Genomic DNA, 15,052 nt, shown 5'->3' with positions numbered 1-15,052 from the left:
GTATGTAGTCAGAGCTGTCCTGATGCAGATTATGGCGTCACATTACTCAGACTACAACAATTAAAGCAGTAACTTCCTTCTACCTTTGAATACACTCAAATGAAGCAAATATATCGATTCTGGTATTAAAATTTTTTATTTCAAAATCAAAAAAAATAAATCCTGATACATAGTTGAATCGATTTTTTTCCCACCCCTAATTTTTATGTACACACAAAACATAAATGCATTTCTTGCAACTTATCTATAGTAATAGGGGATTCATTGTTAAAAGGCCAAACATTTAATGATTTGGTTTCCAGTTCCTCAAATGTGAGAATTTGCTGCTTTTCTCAGTTTTAAATTATTGTAAAAATTAATATCCTGGGGTTTTAGGCTATCAATTCAAAAACATCACCTTAGGCTCTGGCAATTTGAGATGTGCATTTTTACTATTTTCTTACAGTTTGTAGACCAAATGACGGATAAATCAATAAGAAAAACAATGCAGTGTGAAGAACTCTCACTCCTTACAGACAGTATACATTATTGTGAGGATGAGTGAGAGAACAGGTGGAGACAAAAACATGGCCATTCTCCACCTTTGTCTGTCTTGAATACCCCACAGATAAGATAACATTTAAAGTTACAGTAAAATTACGTTACTGCCATTAAAACATAATTTGTACATTACAGCCTTACCGAATGAGAAAAGTAACTTGTTAGAGTACTTCTGCATAACCAAAGATGAAAACCCCTTTGCGATTCCTTGCGCATATTGGTTATATTGTCCAGAGGGTGCCTACTGTACGCCTACCTTTTGATTGTACCATCATTTGCATAGTCTCGTCTACGGCATCCATAACTCTGCAGACAGGAATGACAGATGCAATATCCCCTCTACAGCTCTTTATTATATTGCGTTAGCTAGCAAATGTTTTGTTCTGTCAGGCACTCTTCCCTCCATGTTACGCGTCATAGGGGTTTTATTAATGATCTTACGGAAAGATGGAGACTCTACAGTTGATATTGGTAGCATCTCCTCCGCCACGTAACCAGCTACAAGCTTGTTAATTTCCCTCGGAGTGACAGCCGAAAGCCGTTGCTGTTTTCGGAGCTGTAGCGCCGGCATCATTCTCCTCCTCGATGCGCCTCGCCACCCACCAGTGCTGTGGAGATGTGCGTCTGCAGGTGCTTCTTCAAATCTGAAGTAGAGTTCTTTGCAGCTGACAGACGCTTATCCCCCAGGCACAATTTGCATTTCACTGTGAGTTCATGTAACGGATAGCTTATTTGAAAACGTAACTAAATAACTGATTACTTTAATGGCAAACTAACGTGTTATGTTACTTGTTAAAACAAAAAAACTAGTACCCCCAACAGAAGATTCGTCTCGGTATTTTATTAGCTGAGTGAAAATGCACATTGTTTTGTTGAAAAAAAAATGCAACATGATATCATTCACTGCACTATAATGCCATCACATTTTCATGTAAAATGGTTGAGATGTCTTTTCATATCCTGTTAATTTGCAATATTAAGAAATAGTTCATTACCCGGCTCGACTAAGCCTTTTAAATTTGATCTTCATTTGTAATTTGCGATTTTTTTTTATTGTTAATGAACAATTATTGTGATTGCAATGAAGCACTTCATAACTATCAATCATTACACCACGTCTCTCTCGCTCTCTACTCTGCTCTCTCTGTCTCTCTCCTGCACTGTATACAGTACAGATTTATTAGATGAAGCCGGGGCCCCCGGACAGCCACCACTCAGCACTCCCTCAGATCAATAATTGGAAATATTAATTATATCAGCAGAGACGGCCCAGTCAGACGGGGGCTGTTTATGCTCCTGTTACTGAGCAGTGCAGCAACATGAGCTTTGATGGCCCACTAATACGTATTAATGATCCCAGGACAAACATTACTCTATATTAAACCTGAGTGAAAGCCAGAAGACATCGCACATATTGTATGGCTATTAGAGTTATTTTATGGCGAGCACTGTACTGTAAGTAAGTGCTGTTTCATAACTGCTGTAAAAGACTTTCACTGCTTAGAGATGAGCTTCTGCAAAACTAGGACAAGATTTACTACTTTCTATTTACTGCATTCTCCTGTCTTTTTTGCATAATATGAAAGTTAAAGACAAAGTTTTGGGGCTTGGAATCACACCAGGTCTTTGTGGCTCTTTCCAAAGCGGTATTATTGCCTTGCTACCGGCCCTCTCTGGGGTTTCAGCAGTGTGGAGTCTGGGACTCTGTACTGCTCAATCCCGCTAAACTCTACTAGTCATGAACTCATTACTGTCGCAGATAGTGCCAACAGTAGACTCTAAATCCTCCACACTGCTAACAGGCCAAGTCCGGACTACAGTTCCTTGACTTGCTCTTTGTAATTTGAAATCAGACAGTGGTATGTCTTTTGTGGCCGGAGCCCAGGGCTAATAATAGTTTCAGTAGAAGAACGTTTGCTCCCCAGCCAGGCCTAAACTTTACCAGCATAATGATAAATTCAGAAAAGGCGTAGAAATGTGTATTGATCATATGTTGGTGATGGTGGATGCATGTAGGCGTATCAATTTGTAGCTAGTTTCAGTCAAAGAATAAAAATGGCTAACAAAAAATAAACCAACAGTAGGCATGTGTGTTTATCCCAGGCCCATTGCACACTATGTACTTTAGGCCTGGGGGTTTCTATCTTGCCTTCCATATAAAACAGCAGCAAACTAGTGCTAAGAGCTTCAATTCAACTGACTGGAGGCTTAACTTGGCAAATGAGACGGCTTAATAAAAGCATATGGAGCTATAGATTTGTCAAAGCCCAAAGCAGCGCAGCTTGTGGAGTGAGAGAGAGAGAGGGCTTGTACACGCAAAGCAAAAACTGCATTTTCTACTAGAAGAGGAAGATAAACAATAGTAACTCATTTGAAGGTTGTGAAGCCACAGAGTTGTTGTGAGTCATCAGAGGAGTTTGTTTATTTAGATGAGTCAAAAACATTCAGCTCACATTCACTTTAACCTGGCCTTTGAGATACAGAAGCACCTAATGCAAAGCACTGTGTTTGTTGAAATGTCACTAATGTCCTCAGAAAGATGCACCCCCCACGTCTATGTTTGCTGTTTATTCAACATAAATGCGTTATTTTACAGCCTCTCACCAACTCGTAAATGCGCCATAAGTCAGCACAGTCTTGTAAAATGAGTCTTTCAACTCTATGACCACACATTGCTCACTGTACTTGACTTTTATATTCCTTTTTTTATTGTTTCCCCTTTAGCGGATCTCTCGTGTCTGCACGGTTGTTTTCAAACCTTGCTGAAATATTAAATAAATAAATAACTTTGGAATTGTCTTGATGGTACAATATGCGACATGCAGGGCTGAAACATGCAAAACACAGTGTCTTTTAAAGAAGTGTTTTTCAGTGGACTGCAGCTACGTTTTCCTCGTGGGTCGTCAAATGCAAATTATACTGAACAAATTCAGGAAGAACAAATATTTGTAGGAGACAAATTATTCATGCTTCACTGAATATCACATCTGGATTGAGAGCATCCCTAGAATTTATAATTTTAAAAATGCATTTTTCATCATATTAACAAAATGAACGTCATGCCTGGTTTGATAAACCTTGTTGAGTAAAATCAAGGTACTTGAGTCAGCTACACAACCTCAGGTAGATACATATGGCAAGGAAGCAGAATATCAGGATGGCCAAATTAAAGTTTCTCTCTTAATATCAGTTCACATATCAGTTTACATTTTGGTCATTGCGCCATTTTCTCAATTTATATTTGAAACTACATTATTAGCAGGGGTGTCTGTAGGGAGGCAGGTGATTGATTTGTAAATATACAGTGATCCTATAGTACAGTTGTGCAGCTCTTTTTCAGTGTGTGTGAAGGCAGTAGGGTGGAGTCAGAGCAGTGGGCAACTCCAGGTCTGAAAAGTGAAGCCAATGCAGAAGTGCCTTAAACTTGCATTCCTTCTAACAGCCAGCAGGGGGCGACTCCTCTGGTTGCAAAAAGAAGTCTGATTGTATAGAAGTCTATGAGAAAATGAGCCTACTTCTCTCTTGATTTATTACCTCAGTAAACATTGTAAACATGAGTTTATGGTCTCAATCGCTAGTTTCAAGTCTTCTTCAATACAACATGATGTTCATTTAGTTAATTATGGTCCCATTTAGAGTCAAATAGACCATAAAGCAGGGGATGCTTTAGGGTGTAGCTACCTCGTGATTGACAGGTCGCTACCATGGCGTTGTCCGGTCTGGGAGTTTTTTGCGTTTTCGTCTTACAACTTTTACCGTTTCACAGTGTGTTTTCAGTTCAAGAAGGTTAATATTAACCTTTTGGTTATCTAAAAATGTGTTATTCAGCGTTCGGTTGTACTTAACTCCATCCTCTGGTGTCACTTCTGGTTGCAAAAAGCCAAGAAGGCGATTGCCAAAATGCCACAAACCAATTGTTGACGTCACGGAGACCACGTCCACTTCTTATATTCAGTCTATGAGTCAGAGCGGTAGAAATGCCACTCAGCAGTGAAGCAATCTTATCTAAGAGTTGCAGGCAGCTTTCTTTCTCTCTCTGTATCTACTGTATCTCTCTTTCCCTTCTCTCCATCTCTTGTTGTCTTTTTCCACAATCTCTCCCCGTCTCTTCTTCTGGTTCTCTTCTGTTACTCCTCCTTGCTCACCCAACCACTCTTTAAACTCAATGAATGGAGCATTGAGAAGCATTTACAATTAAAACATGTGTTATTTGTGCAGGGAGCAGCAGTGACCGTTTCACTCTGTTCATTGTGGGTGTGTCGAGGAGCTACTAGCTCCAGCCCACAAACGACAGAGTGAAAACATGCCCAGCGGTATCTAAAGTTAATGAATGGTCTCCTTGGCAACAGCAGCACTTAATACATTTTACTTAAAGTTACCATGTCTGTGCAATGTGTGAGCATGCATATAGTGCTTTGCAACGTGCTCTTAATTTCTGCTGGAATTACACAATTTTCCCCACGTGTTCAAGGGGAATGGAGCAAACGGAGAGGCATCAGTAGTGACTGTTCAGGACCATAATGCATTGCTCTCGGGCAAATAAATAGACCATTAAGCTGGCATGTTGGAGGCTGAACAGTAACTAGCTTTAGAGAGAGCTGCCTCCCACACAGAGGCACCCTGTAGAGACGTCTGAGATCATAGCACGGTAGAGGAGCCACAGCCGCGGATTTGGCCTCCTCCATCGCGCATTTGAACAAAAATCAACTGGCAGGATGGAAGCATCTTTTGTCCGTTTGACATGTCAAAGGCAAATTCAAAGATTTCCTGTGTTGTAAAGTTATCTGCGAATTTGTCTTGCGGATGTTTTTCTCCCCCCCATTCGGAGGTGTTTGTGTCTCAGAGGTTGCTTTGAACACGTGTGCGATAGTGTCGCGGTTGATTCTGTAATCTATCCGTACATGCTGTGGAGCAGTGCGCCCTGTGGCTTGGCATTAGCATACTGTAGGGTTACTTTGCTCGTGTTGTACAAGGAAAAAGAAAAGCACTTGTAGACGGGGAGGGAGGAGGATGGGGAGCGAGCCAAGAAGCGAAGAGCTAAAACCTCAACCTTCACAAGCGTAGAGCATCCTCCCTGTTTTACCTACAAAGACTTAGCCAGTGCTAGTTATTATTTAAGATGGGTAAATTTATGGAATCATTTCAGTGCGGGAAGGTTACTCAGATCCTCAAGGTGAAAATGGATACGTTTAGCACTTAATGAATCGGGCCCAGGCCTCTCCCCCATATATCAGCATGTTATTAAGACATTTTAAAATCCCATTATGGTGTTTCTCCTTGAACATGTCATGCTTTTATTGGACTGCCCTGTCTTTAAATCTGACCTTTTCAGCGCTGCTCCGGCACCGAACAGAAAAAAAGATACATGACAGGGGGATGGAACGAAATATATACACATGTACGTGTAAAAATATCAGTGCTGGGTGGTTTTCAGAGATGTGACTGGGATGCCCGGTAATGGCAAATAGTTTCCAGCAATAAAAACATGCTTAAATAGCAGCTACAAATGGTTTACTGTAAATGGCACAGTGTGGTAAAAGGTTACTATTATGTTCCAGTAATCTTGTTATAAATTGGTGCCACTTTTGGCCCCAGTTTTATTAAAATGTGCGTTTTTTATTGTTAAATCTATTTGTTTTGGACTGAATATTGGAACTTGCATCAGATCAGTGGACATAAATTATATTGCAAAGCTTTATGCTCTGCTACAGTACATATATGCATATTATATGTGTGTGTGTGTGGGTGTATAAACAGTGTGCGAGCTAATATGTGACTAGGAGGCATGTGTTGGTGCTGCAGCTGTAACAAACATATTGTAAATCACAGCTAGATCTTTCGAGCTTTTACTGTCTGGTGAAATTGTTCAGCTTGAACAACAATAATGAAAAAAGAAGGAGGTAAAATTGGGGAAGGAGGAGAGCGTGACACAAAGACTGTGATGACAGAGGCATCTAATCCAGGCAATGCCATTCTTATCAGGGTCCAGTGGATTAGAGTGAGCCTCCTAACCAGAGAATCCTTCCCAGCCAGACGCTCTCCACAGCCCAAGGGCCTGGATCAATAGGCCCGCATTGATCTCTCTCCTCCTCTGGCTGGATTCACTTTTAGTAGGACTGCCTCGGCCTCTATCACTTAGACACACATCTGCAGCCTCGCAACTTCTCCGTGCACCTGCCATGAAATACCACAAATGGACACACACACACATACACACTCCTGTTCTATGTGTGAAAGAGAGTTGTTTTGTTTACACTGAATAACAGGCAGCAGAAACACTCTAGTGTCAAGTCAACTTAGCTGCATGATGGTGCTTTGGTTTCCTCTCCAGCCCAGGCACTTTGATCAGTCTCGCAGAGCAGCCATTAGTATGGGAGAGAGGACCTCGACACCTCTGGTTTGTGGCCTCTTGTTGTAGCGACGACAGCCCGAGTCGCCAGCGCTAACCTCTCTGTTGCTCTCTCCTTTCTCTCTCCTCCAGATGACTCGCCCCATCCAGGTGAAACCGGCTGACAGCGAGAGCCGTGGAGGTAGTTGTCTTCTTTTCTCCATCATTTATTCATGTCCCCTTTTCATCTGCCTCATCTAGGCTAATTCTTTTCATTCTTTTCCTCTGATCTCATCTGTTCCACTGCTCTCAATGCAATATTTTTTCAGCCAACACTCTCTTTTTTTATCTTAACTCTATTCCTTTTGTTCTCATGTTGCTGCTCTTACATACAGAATGGTAGAAATGTGACCATTAGAAACAAAGTCTACCAAATAGTTTCAACCAAACTGTGTCTGAATGTACATTAAACACATTACGTGACATCAAACACAGAGATTTGATGTCATCTTGGTTTGACTGCCTGTATTGTGGCAGTTTGTAACACATTGTAGTAGGGCTGTCAATCGATTAGAATATTTGATCATGATTAATCACGTGATTGTCCATAGTTAATCGGGATTTTGAACAGATATAAAATGCACGATTAATCATAAATTAATTGCACACTTTTTATCTGTCCAAAATGTACCTTAAAGGGAGATTTGTCAAGTATTTAATACTTTTATCAACATGGGATTGGGCAAATATGCTGCTTTATGCAAATGTATGTATATATTTATTATTGGAAATCAATTAACAACACACAACAATGACAAATATGGTCCAGAAACCCTCACAGGTACTGCATGTAGCATAAAAAAATACGCTCAAATCATAACATGGCAAACTGCAGCCCAACAGGCAACAACAGCTGTCAGTGTGTCAGTGTGCTGACTTGACTATGACTTGCCCCAAACTGCATGTGATTATCATAAAGCGGGTGTGTCTGTAAAGGGGAGACTCGTGGGTACCCATAGAACCCATTTTCATTAACATATCTTGAGGCCATGCCAGTTTTTCCTTGCCAAAATTTAGCACGGATTTACAGCATTATTTAACCACCTTTCCAACAAGCTAGTCATTATCGCGCTAACTTTGACAGCCCAAGTAGCAATGTGATCATTACAAACAAAGTCTACCAAATAATTCCAACCAAACTGTGTCTGATTTGTATATTAAACACATTATGTGACATCAAACACAGAGATTTGATGTCATCTTAGTTTGACTGCCTGTCCCTCAGCTTGCGGCAGTTTGTAACACATTTTAGTAGAACCGTCTGTAATCTCACCTCATACATATTGTAGCTTTTTTTTTATTTGTTACTGGTTCAAATCCTTTGGCTTTGTGGATTTATCTCACATCGTCTCATCCAGCGAGTGCCCTTGTACTGGATGTAATTGATTTAAGAGTCTTGTGTTATTGAAAGTATGTAGGTCTGTGATGGGCTGCCCATCTCTCATTTTCTTGTTCCCTATGCCAAGTACATTATCATTGCACTGTAAATTAGATTGTGATTAGGCTTGACACTGGAACCGTAGCCACGCAAAGGCCCCGTTAAAACCCACACTGCTTGGTCTGTGTGCGTTTGAAATACGAGAGTAAATGGTATAGAGGGAGCGTAAAATGGAGCAGGAGCGCACACAGCTTGCCAAACAATCAATAAATTTGCAGGGTTCCTGCCAAGATCCTCATTACTTGGCCTTAATTCTGTCGTCTTTGATCTCTTCCGTTTTTGGAGGCTTTCATTTACTCTCTGCCTATCTGTATATATGTTAATGGGATGAGGAGGCATCCTTTAAGTCAGTCTCAGAGACAATGAACCTTGCTGTTATTTTTATTTTTTTTGGGTGTGCATCTCATGTGTCACGCCGTAACGAAGCAAGTGCCGTTTTGTTGTTGAAAGGAGGAGCGCTGTTTTCAGTCTCTCTCATCCTCGTGGAAGGAGAGAGAGAGAGAGAGAGAGAGAGAGAGAGAGAGAGAGAGAGAGAGAGAGAGAGAGAGAGAGAGAGAGAGAGAGAGAGAGAGAGAGAGAGAGAGAGAGAGAGAGAGAGAGAGAGAGAGAGAGAGAGAGAGAGAGAGAGAGAGAGAGAGAGAGAGAGAGAGAGAGAGAGAGAGAGAGATTTGGAAGTGAAAAACAGGCAAGGGGGAGAAAATGCAAGCATGATGCCAACTGCATACAGCTGCCGTGCTGCACTTCTGAGGCTTTACCTAAAAACCTCTGCCTGTTTTTGGGTGAATTAGGATTGCTGGCCACTTGGCTGCCTGTCAAATGCACACAATCTTCAAAGGACAGCATAACCCCTTGAGATGGATGGAGGAAAGGCCAATAAAGATCACTGTCAGTCCTCCATGTTCCCTTTCTTTCCTTCCTTCTCTCTTCCCCCCCCTCGCCTTCCCTCCTTCTCTCAACCATTCATTCAGAGCTTTAGAGGAGTGGTGAGACAAGCAAAAGGGTCTTGTGCTGTTGAGATTGATGTCCCCTATAGCTCCATTGATTTTGCCATTGTGGTGCTGTGTGTCCACATTAACAATGACACTCAGCTGTCTCCTTACTTGGTTGTGAGTGGCCGGGTTTAAAGCTCCCAGGGCACTTTGGTCAGTATGGGGTCCTCTTACTGGCCAGCCGTGGGGACCCCACCGAGGAACAAATGAGTGCTGGAACGGACCTGAGAGTTGCACATCATCTTAAATGAACAGGTCAGAGTGGTGCCGCAGGGGCAATCAAACACTAGCGTGACTTTAACGGGTTAGGAGGTAGAAGTGAAAAGGGGGGAGGGGGAATGTGCGAAGAGGAATGGATCTGATTTTTTAATCTCGTATTCTCATCCTGCTTCTAATTTGCTGGCTTGAATTCTCTCAGTGATTATCCTTGGCAAAGATAATTTCGTTTTTCTCCATATCTTTAGCTGCTACTGTTAGCTGATGCGCCTCCATGGCCTACTTTTACAAGACTGAGCTTCTTATTTGCTGTAAAAGATTAAAGAGAATTTCATTGTGCTGTCTGAAATGTCAAGGTCCTGTAATTATTACGCTCCTTATTTCACATTGTGAAAATTGCCATGATTAAATTTTTGTAATTTTGATCGTTGTTTGCCTGCTGTTGCCAGAACCCAGATCAATAACTTCAGGACTATAACTCAGCATGGTGTACAGGAGCTGGAAGAGTGGATGCAAAGAAATATTAATTAGCCAGTGAGTGCAGTGGAGGGAGGGACACCAGGGACGGACCCAGTGTGGCCTGCTCTCTCAGGGGCCACACGGCTAGTCCGATAGGGGGCACATAGTCCTCAGTGCACACAGTCACACTACAGCACACAGTTGTACTAATTAGTCCCTTAATCTCATTATGAGGAGGACTGTTCAGATCACCTCGCTAGGTCGGCCGTCCATTAGGGAAAGACCTGTTACTGTGGGTTTATGCCTGCTGGACCTGCACTCCTCCAGGAGCAACTCTCTGCTGTTATTAAGACCAGACGGGCCCAGACCAGAACACTTTCCCTGGTTACTGTTTCAGTACAAAACTGCCAGCTTATAGTCATCGGACAGGAAGACAGTAGAACATATTCTTCTAACTAATTCCACTAGATGACATTAGATCAAAACTATGCAGTTTCCTGACATGTTCGTAGCTTTCACCTCATCGTTATATAGAAGAACAAAGTGGTAAAAATGCCAGTACAGTGGAAACCGCTTCTAGTGATCACGTCTGTCCAGGTCAAATGGATCACTATAAGCGGATGATTATATAACCGAATTTTTGTTGTTGTGCATTATTTCTTGTGCAGATTACCATCTAATTGTATTATTGTCTAATTTGTATATTTATGAGGGACGTCAATCAATTAAAATATTTAATCGCTAAAATTTAGCGGGATTTTAAGCGTTATTTAACCTCCTTCTTGCCTAGCCAGTATTAGATGGTTGGTAACAATGGATTCCTTAGGTTTTCTAGTTTCATATGATGCCAGTTTCCTAGCTTCAGTATAGCTTTAAAAATGAGCCCGCTAAAACCTCCGAAAGATCGATTGTGTTAATGCGTGAAAGAAACTAGTGTCGCTAAAACGAATTTGCGTTTACGCGCTATCTCGTTAACTTTGACAGCCCTAATATTTATTACATGAATACAAAGTAATGAAACGGATCGTTTTGCTATTTACTCGCTGCCAATTCTTCTGTCTTTTCCCTCAGCGAGGGTGAGGCATTGCCGTTTTTGGCCGGCTCTGCGGCGCAAGCGGTGCATGCAGAACGGCGCTCCTTTGCAGGAGCTCCTCGTTCTCTCGTGAGCGGCATCGAGGGAGACGGGCGGCGGTCTGCATGTGTGTCGCAGAGCAAAACTTTGTGGGCATTACGTGACCAGGCATTATCAATCCACTTGACGAGGGCGGCTTCAACCACAGGTCCTTTCGCTTTTCACATTAGCTTTTATTCAGAGAAAATTATTTTCTTTTTCCCGTTACAATATCAATATGCATGCAGCATCAGCCACAGGTATCCAGCCGGAAAGCAGACGGTCCGCAAGGTATCGAGGCAGTAAAGTAAAAAAACAAAACAAAAATTCAACTAACGTTAGTGTAACGTAGTTTTAAAATGTTTGTAAAGAAAAGACCCAAAATGAACACTGTAAGCAGACTACATTACTATAAGCAAATTATTTAAACAGCGTGTGTTTAGGAATGATTCTGTCCCAAGCTTTTTGATCCATATAAGTGGTTGATCACTGTAACCGTGATCACTAGAAGCGGTTTCCACCATACATCGGGCCACTAGGTAGCTTCACTGAGGCCATATGAGTAAACCACCTTGCCTATAGAAATTAAAGGGAAATATACGGTAGAGTAAATCCATCCCAACACTCTGTCAGCCCCTGCTGCCGCCTAACAAAGACACACTGTGAAATGAATATTAATGGCCAATCACCTACCTAATCTAGCAGAACAGCAGCAGTTACACATTGAGCCACAAGCAACCGTGAATGTCTCCGTCACTGATGACGCAGAGCATTCTGGGATGTTTCTGTTGGGGGCGACGTTTAAAGAGGCGCGGCGAGGAGGCAGCAGGGACCTGTCTCTCTCGTTTTCTCCTCACAGGTCTCTGATATGAAATAGATTGATTTTCCATCACACATGGCACTGATGACTGGCACTGACTGCTGCTGATATTTCATTTCTGAAGGGCTGTTCAGTGCCTCCTTAGAGGGCTTTGCGTCCTTACATGGGATAAATCAGCTTTAACCACTTTGATTTCATCCTAAACCCTTTACCAACGGCACCCCCTCGGTGTTCCACCATTACTGTCTGCCCCTTCTTGTTTCCTTTTTTGGAAAAGAGGCTGTCATTTCACTTGCTTTTTTTTTTTTTAAAGGACCACTGTGTAACAGTTAAGGGGATCTATTAGCAGAAATGGAATATAATATTAATAAGTGTGTTTCTTTAGTGTATAGTCACCTGATAATAAGAATCGTGTTTTCGTTAGCTTAGAATGAGCTGTTTATATCTACATATGGAGCGTGTCCCCTCTCCACGGAGTCCGCCATGTTGCACCGCCATGTTTCTACAGTAGCCCAGAACGGACAAACCAAACTCTGTTGACCTTTCCTGCCAAAAAGTCAGAGAAAGTGGTGGTGGACGGTGCACCTCCAAAACGTCCCTAAACAACATTTCAAACGGTGGACTTCGGCAACATGTCTATCCGTCCTCCGGTGCGCTGTGGCCGGCGTGCGGCTGTGCGGCTCCTCGGTGCAGCAGGAGCCAGACGGCCGCCTCGCCAGGAGGAGACAGTTAAAAAAGAGAGCGAGTAAGAGAGATGGCGTGTTGAGCTAATTCTTGTCTCATTTGTGGTCTGATGAACAGCAAATTCACCTAAACTGGTTTCATCTAAACTAGGTTGAAAAACGATGCAATCTGGTTGCCATGGTAATGAATTACGTCCAACTTTTAACCACACTCCCATTCTCTGTTTGAGAAAGAACGTTAACCAAAAAACAGGAAGTCAAACTAGCTGGAGGGGGGGGGCTTTAATCTGTCATGACATGTACTGGTCCTGATTTATTACAGTAAATATATCACGTCCTTTAAAAGAGCCGTCCTGCTCTCAGGCGTAATTGTTTTTCCCTCATGGCTCTCCACATTTCCCATCTTAACCCATTGTTGAAGTTTTGAGCTCAGAGTCCAGAAAGCAGAGAGAGGAGCAGGCGAGCTGTCAGCTGGGGCTCTGTTGGTGTTGCAGCAGGCCTGCCTGGCACAGCTAGATCTACAGCCCACTGAGGAGGCCTGGATTAGAAACAGGCTCTGGCATTACCAAGGCGGGCCTGCCGCCCACGCACACACCCACACAGAGAGGAAACAGGCAAACACATTCATACCCATACGGCTCTGACACACACACTCACACTCTCTCTCTCTCTCTCTCTCTCTCTCTCTCTCTCTCTCTCTCTTTCATGCAAACACACACATGCACGCAGTGGGAAGTTGGATGTACATGATAATAGGAACACGTGTGCACACACAGGGACATGTCCAGAATATGTTACATATTTACATGCATATACAATGTACACATATGCTGAATGTAGGGATGCTAATTTTGAATTTTGAAAGATTAGTGCGTCGCATGCAGCGGTACGCCAGCTGCACTGTATGTGCAAAACAGACAACTGAGTCTCCAGTTCACCCAACCAGGAGAGTTAGCAGCCACGATGCTGCGTTTATTGTCGAGGACACATGCAGGCACTTTCCCAGTAAGTCTCCACCAAACATTTAGTTTAGTTTAGCAGGTTGTTAGCTGTGTGTCTGTCCGGCGTAACGTTAGCGAGTGTCCGACAGACCGTGTGTGTGTGGCGGCGGTGAGTATGGGGTTGTCGGTGGCGTTATAGCAGTGAACGTAGCTGTAGCAGTGTGTGTACAGTTTATTTGTCGGTAAATAAATGCTACAACTCCTCAAGACCCGAGCCAACTTCCTGTATCTGCAACTCAGGCTCGGACTCACTTAAGGTGGGCTGTTAAGGTGTTTAACCGTTTAACTGATAGCATTAATCAGTTAAAATTCTTAATGACGGTTAACGGTTAATTATTAACATCTCTAGCTGAATGGAATAGGTATTTTTATGAGCTATGTTTCATGTTGCGGGCCAGGCAGCAGTGTTGCTTTGTGTTTGTGTGTTTACTCCAACTGAAGGACAATGAAAAGGTTTGCTCCAGTTCACTGAGATGTGACGGAACAAAGAGAGAGAGAGAACCAGAGCGAGAGGCAATAAGTTAAATGGAGAGTGAGGACCAAAAAAAAAAAGAAAGATTGGGAATCTAGATTGAGAGAGCAGGTTTACATGCTCTGTTGCTGTTCTGCGCTCAGTTTTTGATGATGAATTTATCTGGCGTGAAAGACAACAGAGTGGTCCATGTATTAAACATCAGTGGTGTTCTCCTTTCCTTTACTGGAGAGACGAGCTCCCCATGTCAGAGCATCTCAGTAATGAAGCAAGCAGGAAGGCCTCTAAGCTCCACTGATCCCCTTTAGAAAAGAGAGGAGGAATGAAGGAGAGAGGGGTAGTTAGAGGGAGAGGAATGAGGGGTGAAAAGATGGATGGTGAGAATAGAGAGGTGAAAGAAGGGAATTTGTACTGAGCGACTGAAAGTGGGTGAGAGAGAGAGAGAGAGGCAAAATAAACAGAAAAGTGTGGATAAACCAGCGATAGAGGAGGGACAAAGCAAAAAGCTGAACAGTATATCTTCTCCCTTTGGAGAGAAGAAAACTAAAGATTACTGGTCACAATGTGCTTGGCTGGGCATAAATGGAGAGATCTTGAAATAGTAGGGAGCATGTTCAGAGGTTATGGGGATCAGGGTGAGCTAATCCAATGGCAAGGCCAGCCGCAGGTCACACATTCAGAGCTCACACTGCTTGTCCAAATCCCCTCTGGGTGCTCTTACACAAACAATACTGATACACAGGCCTCGGCTAGCCCAGAGTTCAGTCCACTAACTCCACCAGGCTGGCCTGGGATGTTCAGGTCACTCTGCCCGTAAGCTCTTAAATTTACCCTCACATCAGCACAAGCTGGTTCGTTTTTTTTAAGGGGAGGGGGTGGAGGTTTATGGAAGACCGACACGGGGAGAGGAAGAACAACAGACAAACGGAGCGAGA

The 15,052-nt window shown here is 42.8% G+C and overlaps 1 protein-coding gene across 17 annotated transcripts in view; it reads left to right on the top strand.

Moving 5' to 3' along the window:
• The window catches only part of celf5a (cugbp, Elav-like family member 5a), a 256,225-nt gene that overhangs the window by 130,030 nt on the left and 111,143 nt on the right, over positions 1 to 15,052 (top strand). For all 17 annotated transcript variants that reach the window (XM_074635727.1, XM_074635725.1, XM_074635713.1 and 14 more), the window contains exon 3: positions 7,022 to 7,070. In XM_074635727.1, coding sequence (XP_074491828.1) covers positions 7,022 to 7,070 — 49 coding nt within the window. The remainder of the gene's footprint in view (positions 1 to 7,021; positions 7,071 to 15,052) is intronic.

Source organism: Sebastes fasciatus, chromosome 5 (genome assembly GCF_043250625.1).
Source record: "Sebastes fasciatus isolate fSebFas1 chromosome 5, fSebFas1.pri, whole genome shotgun sequence".
Taxonomy (NCBI): Eukaryota; Metazoa; Chordata; class Actinopteri; order Perciformes; family Sebastidae; genus Sebastes; species Sebastes fasciatus.
Note: the sequence above shows the minus strand (reverse complement) of the source record. Positions and strands in the feature narration are given on the sequence as shown.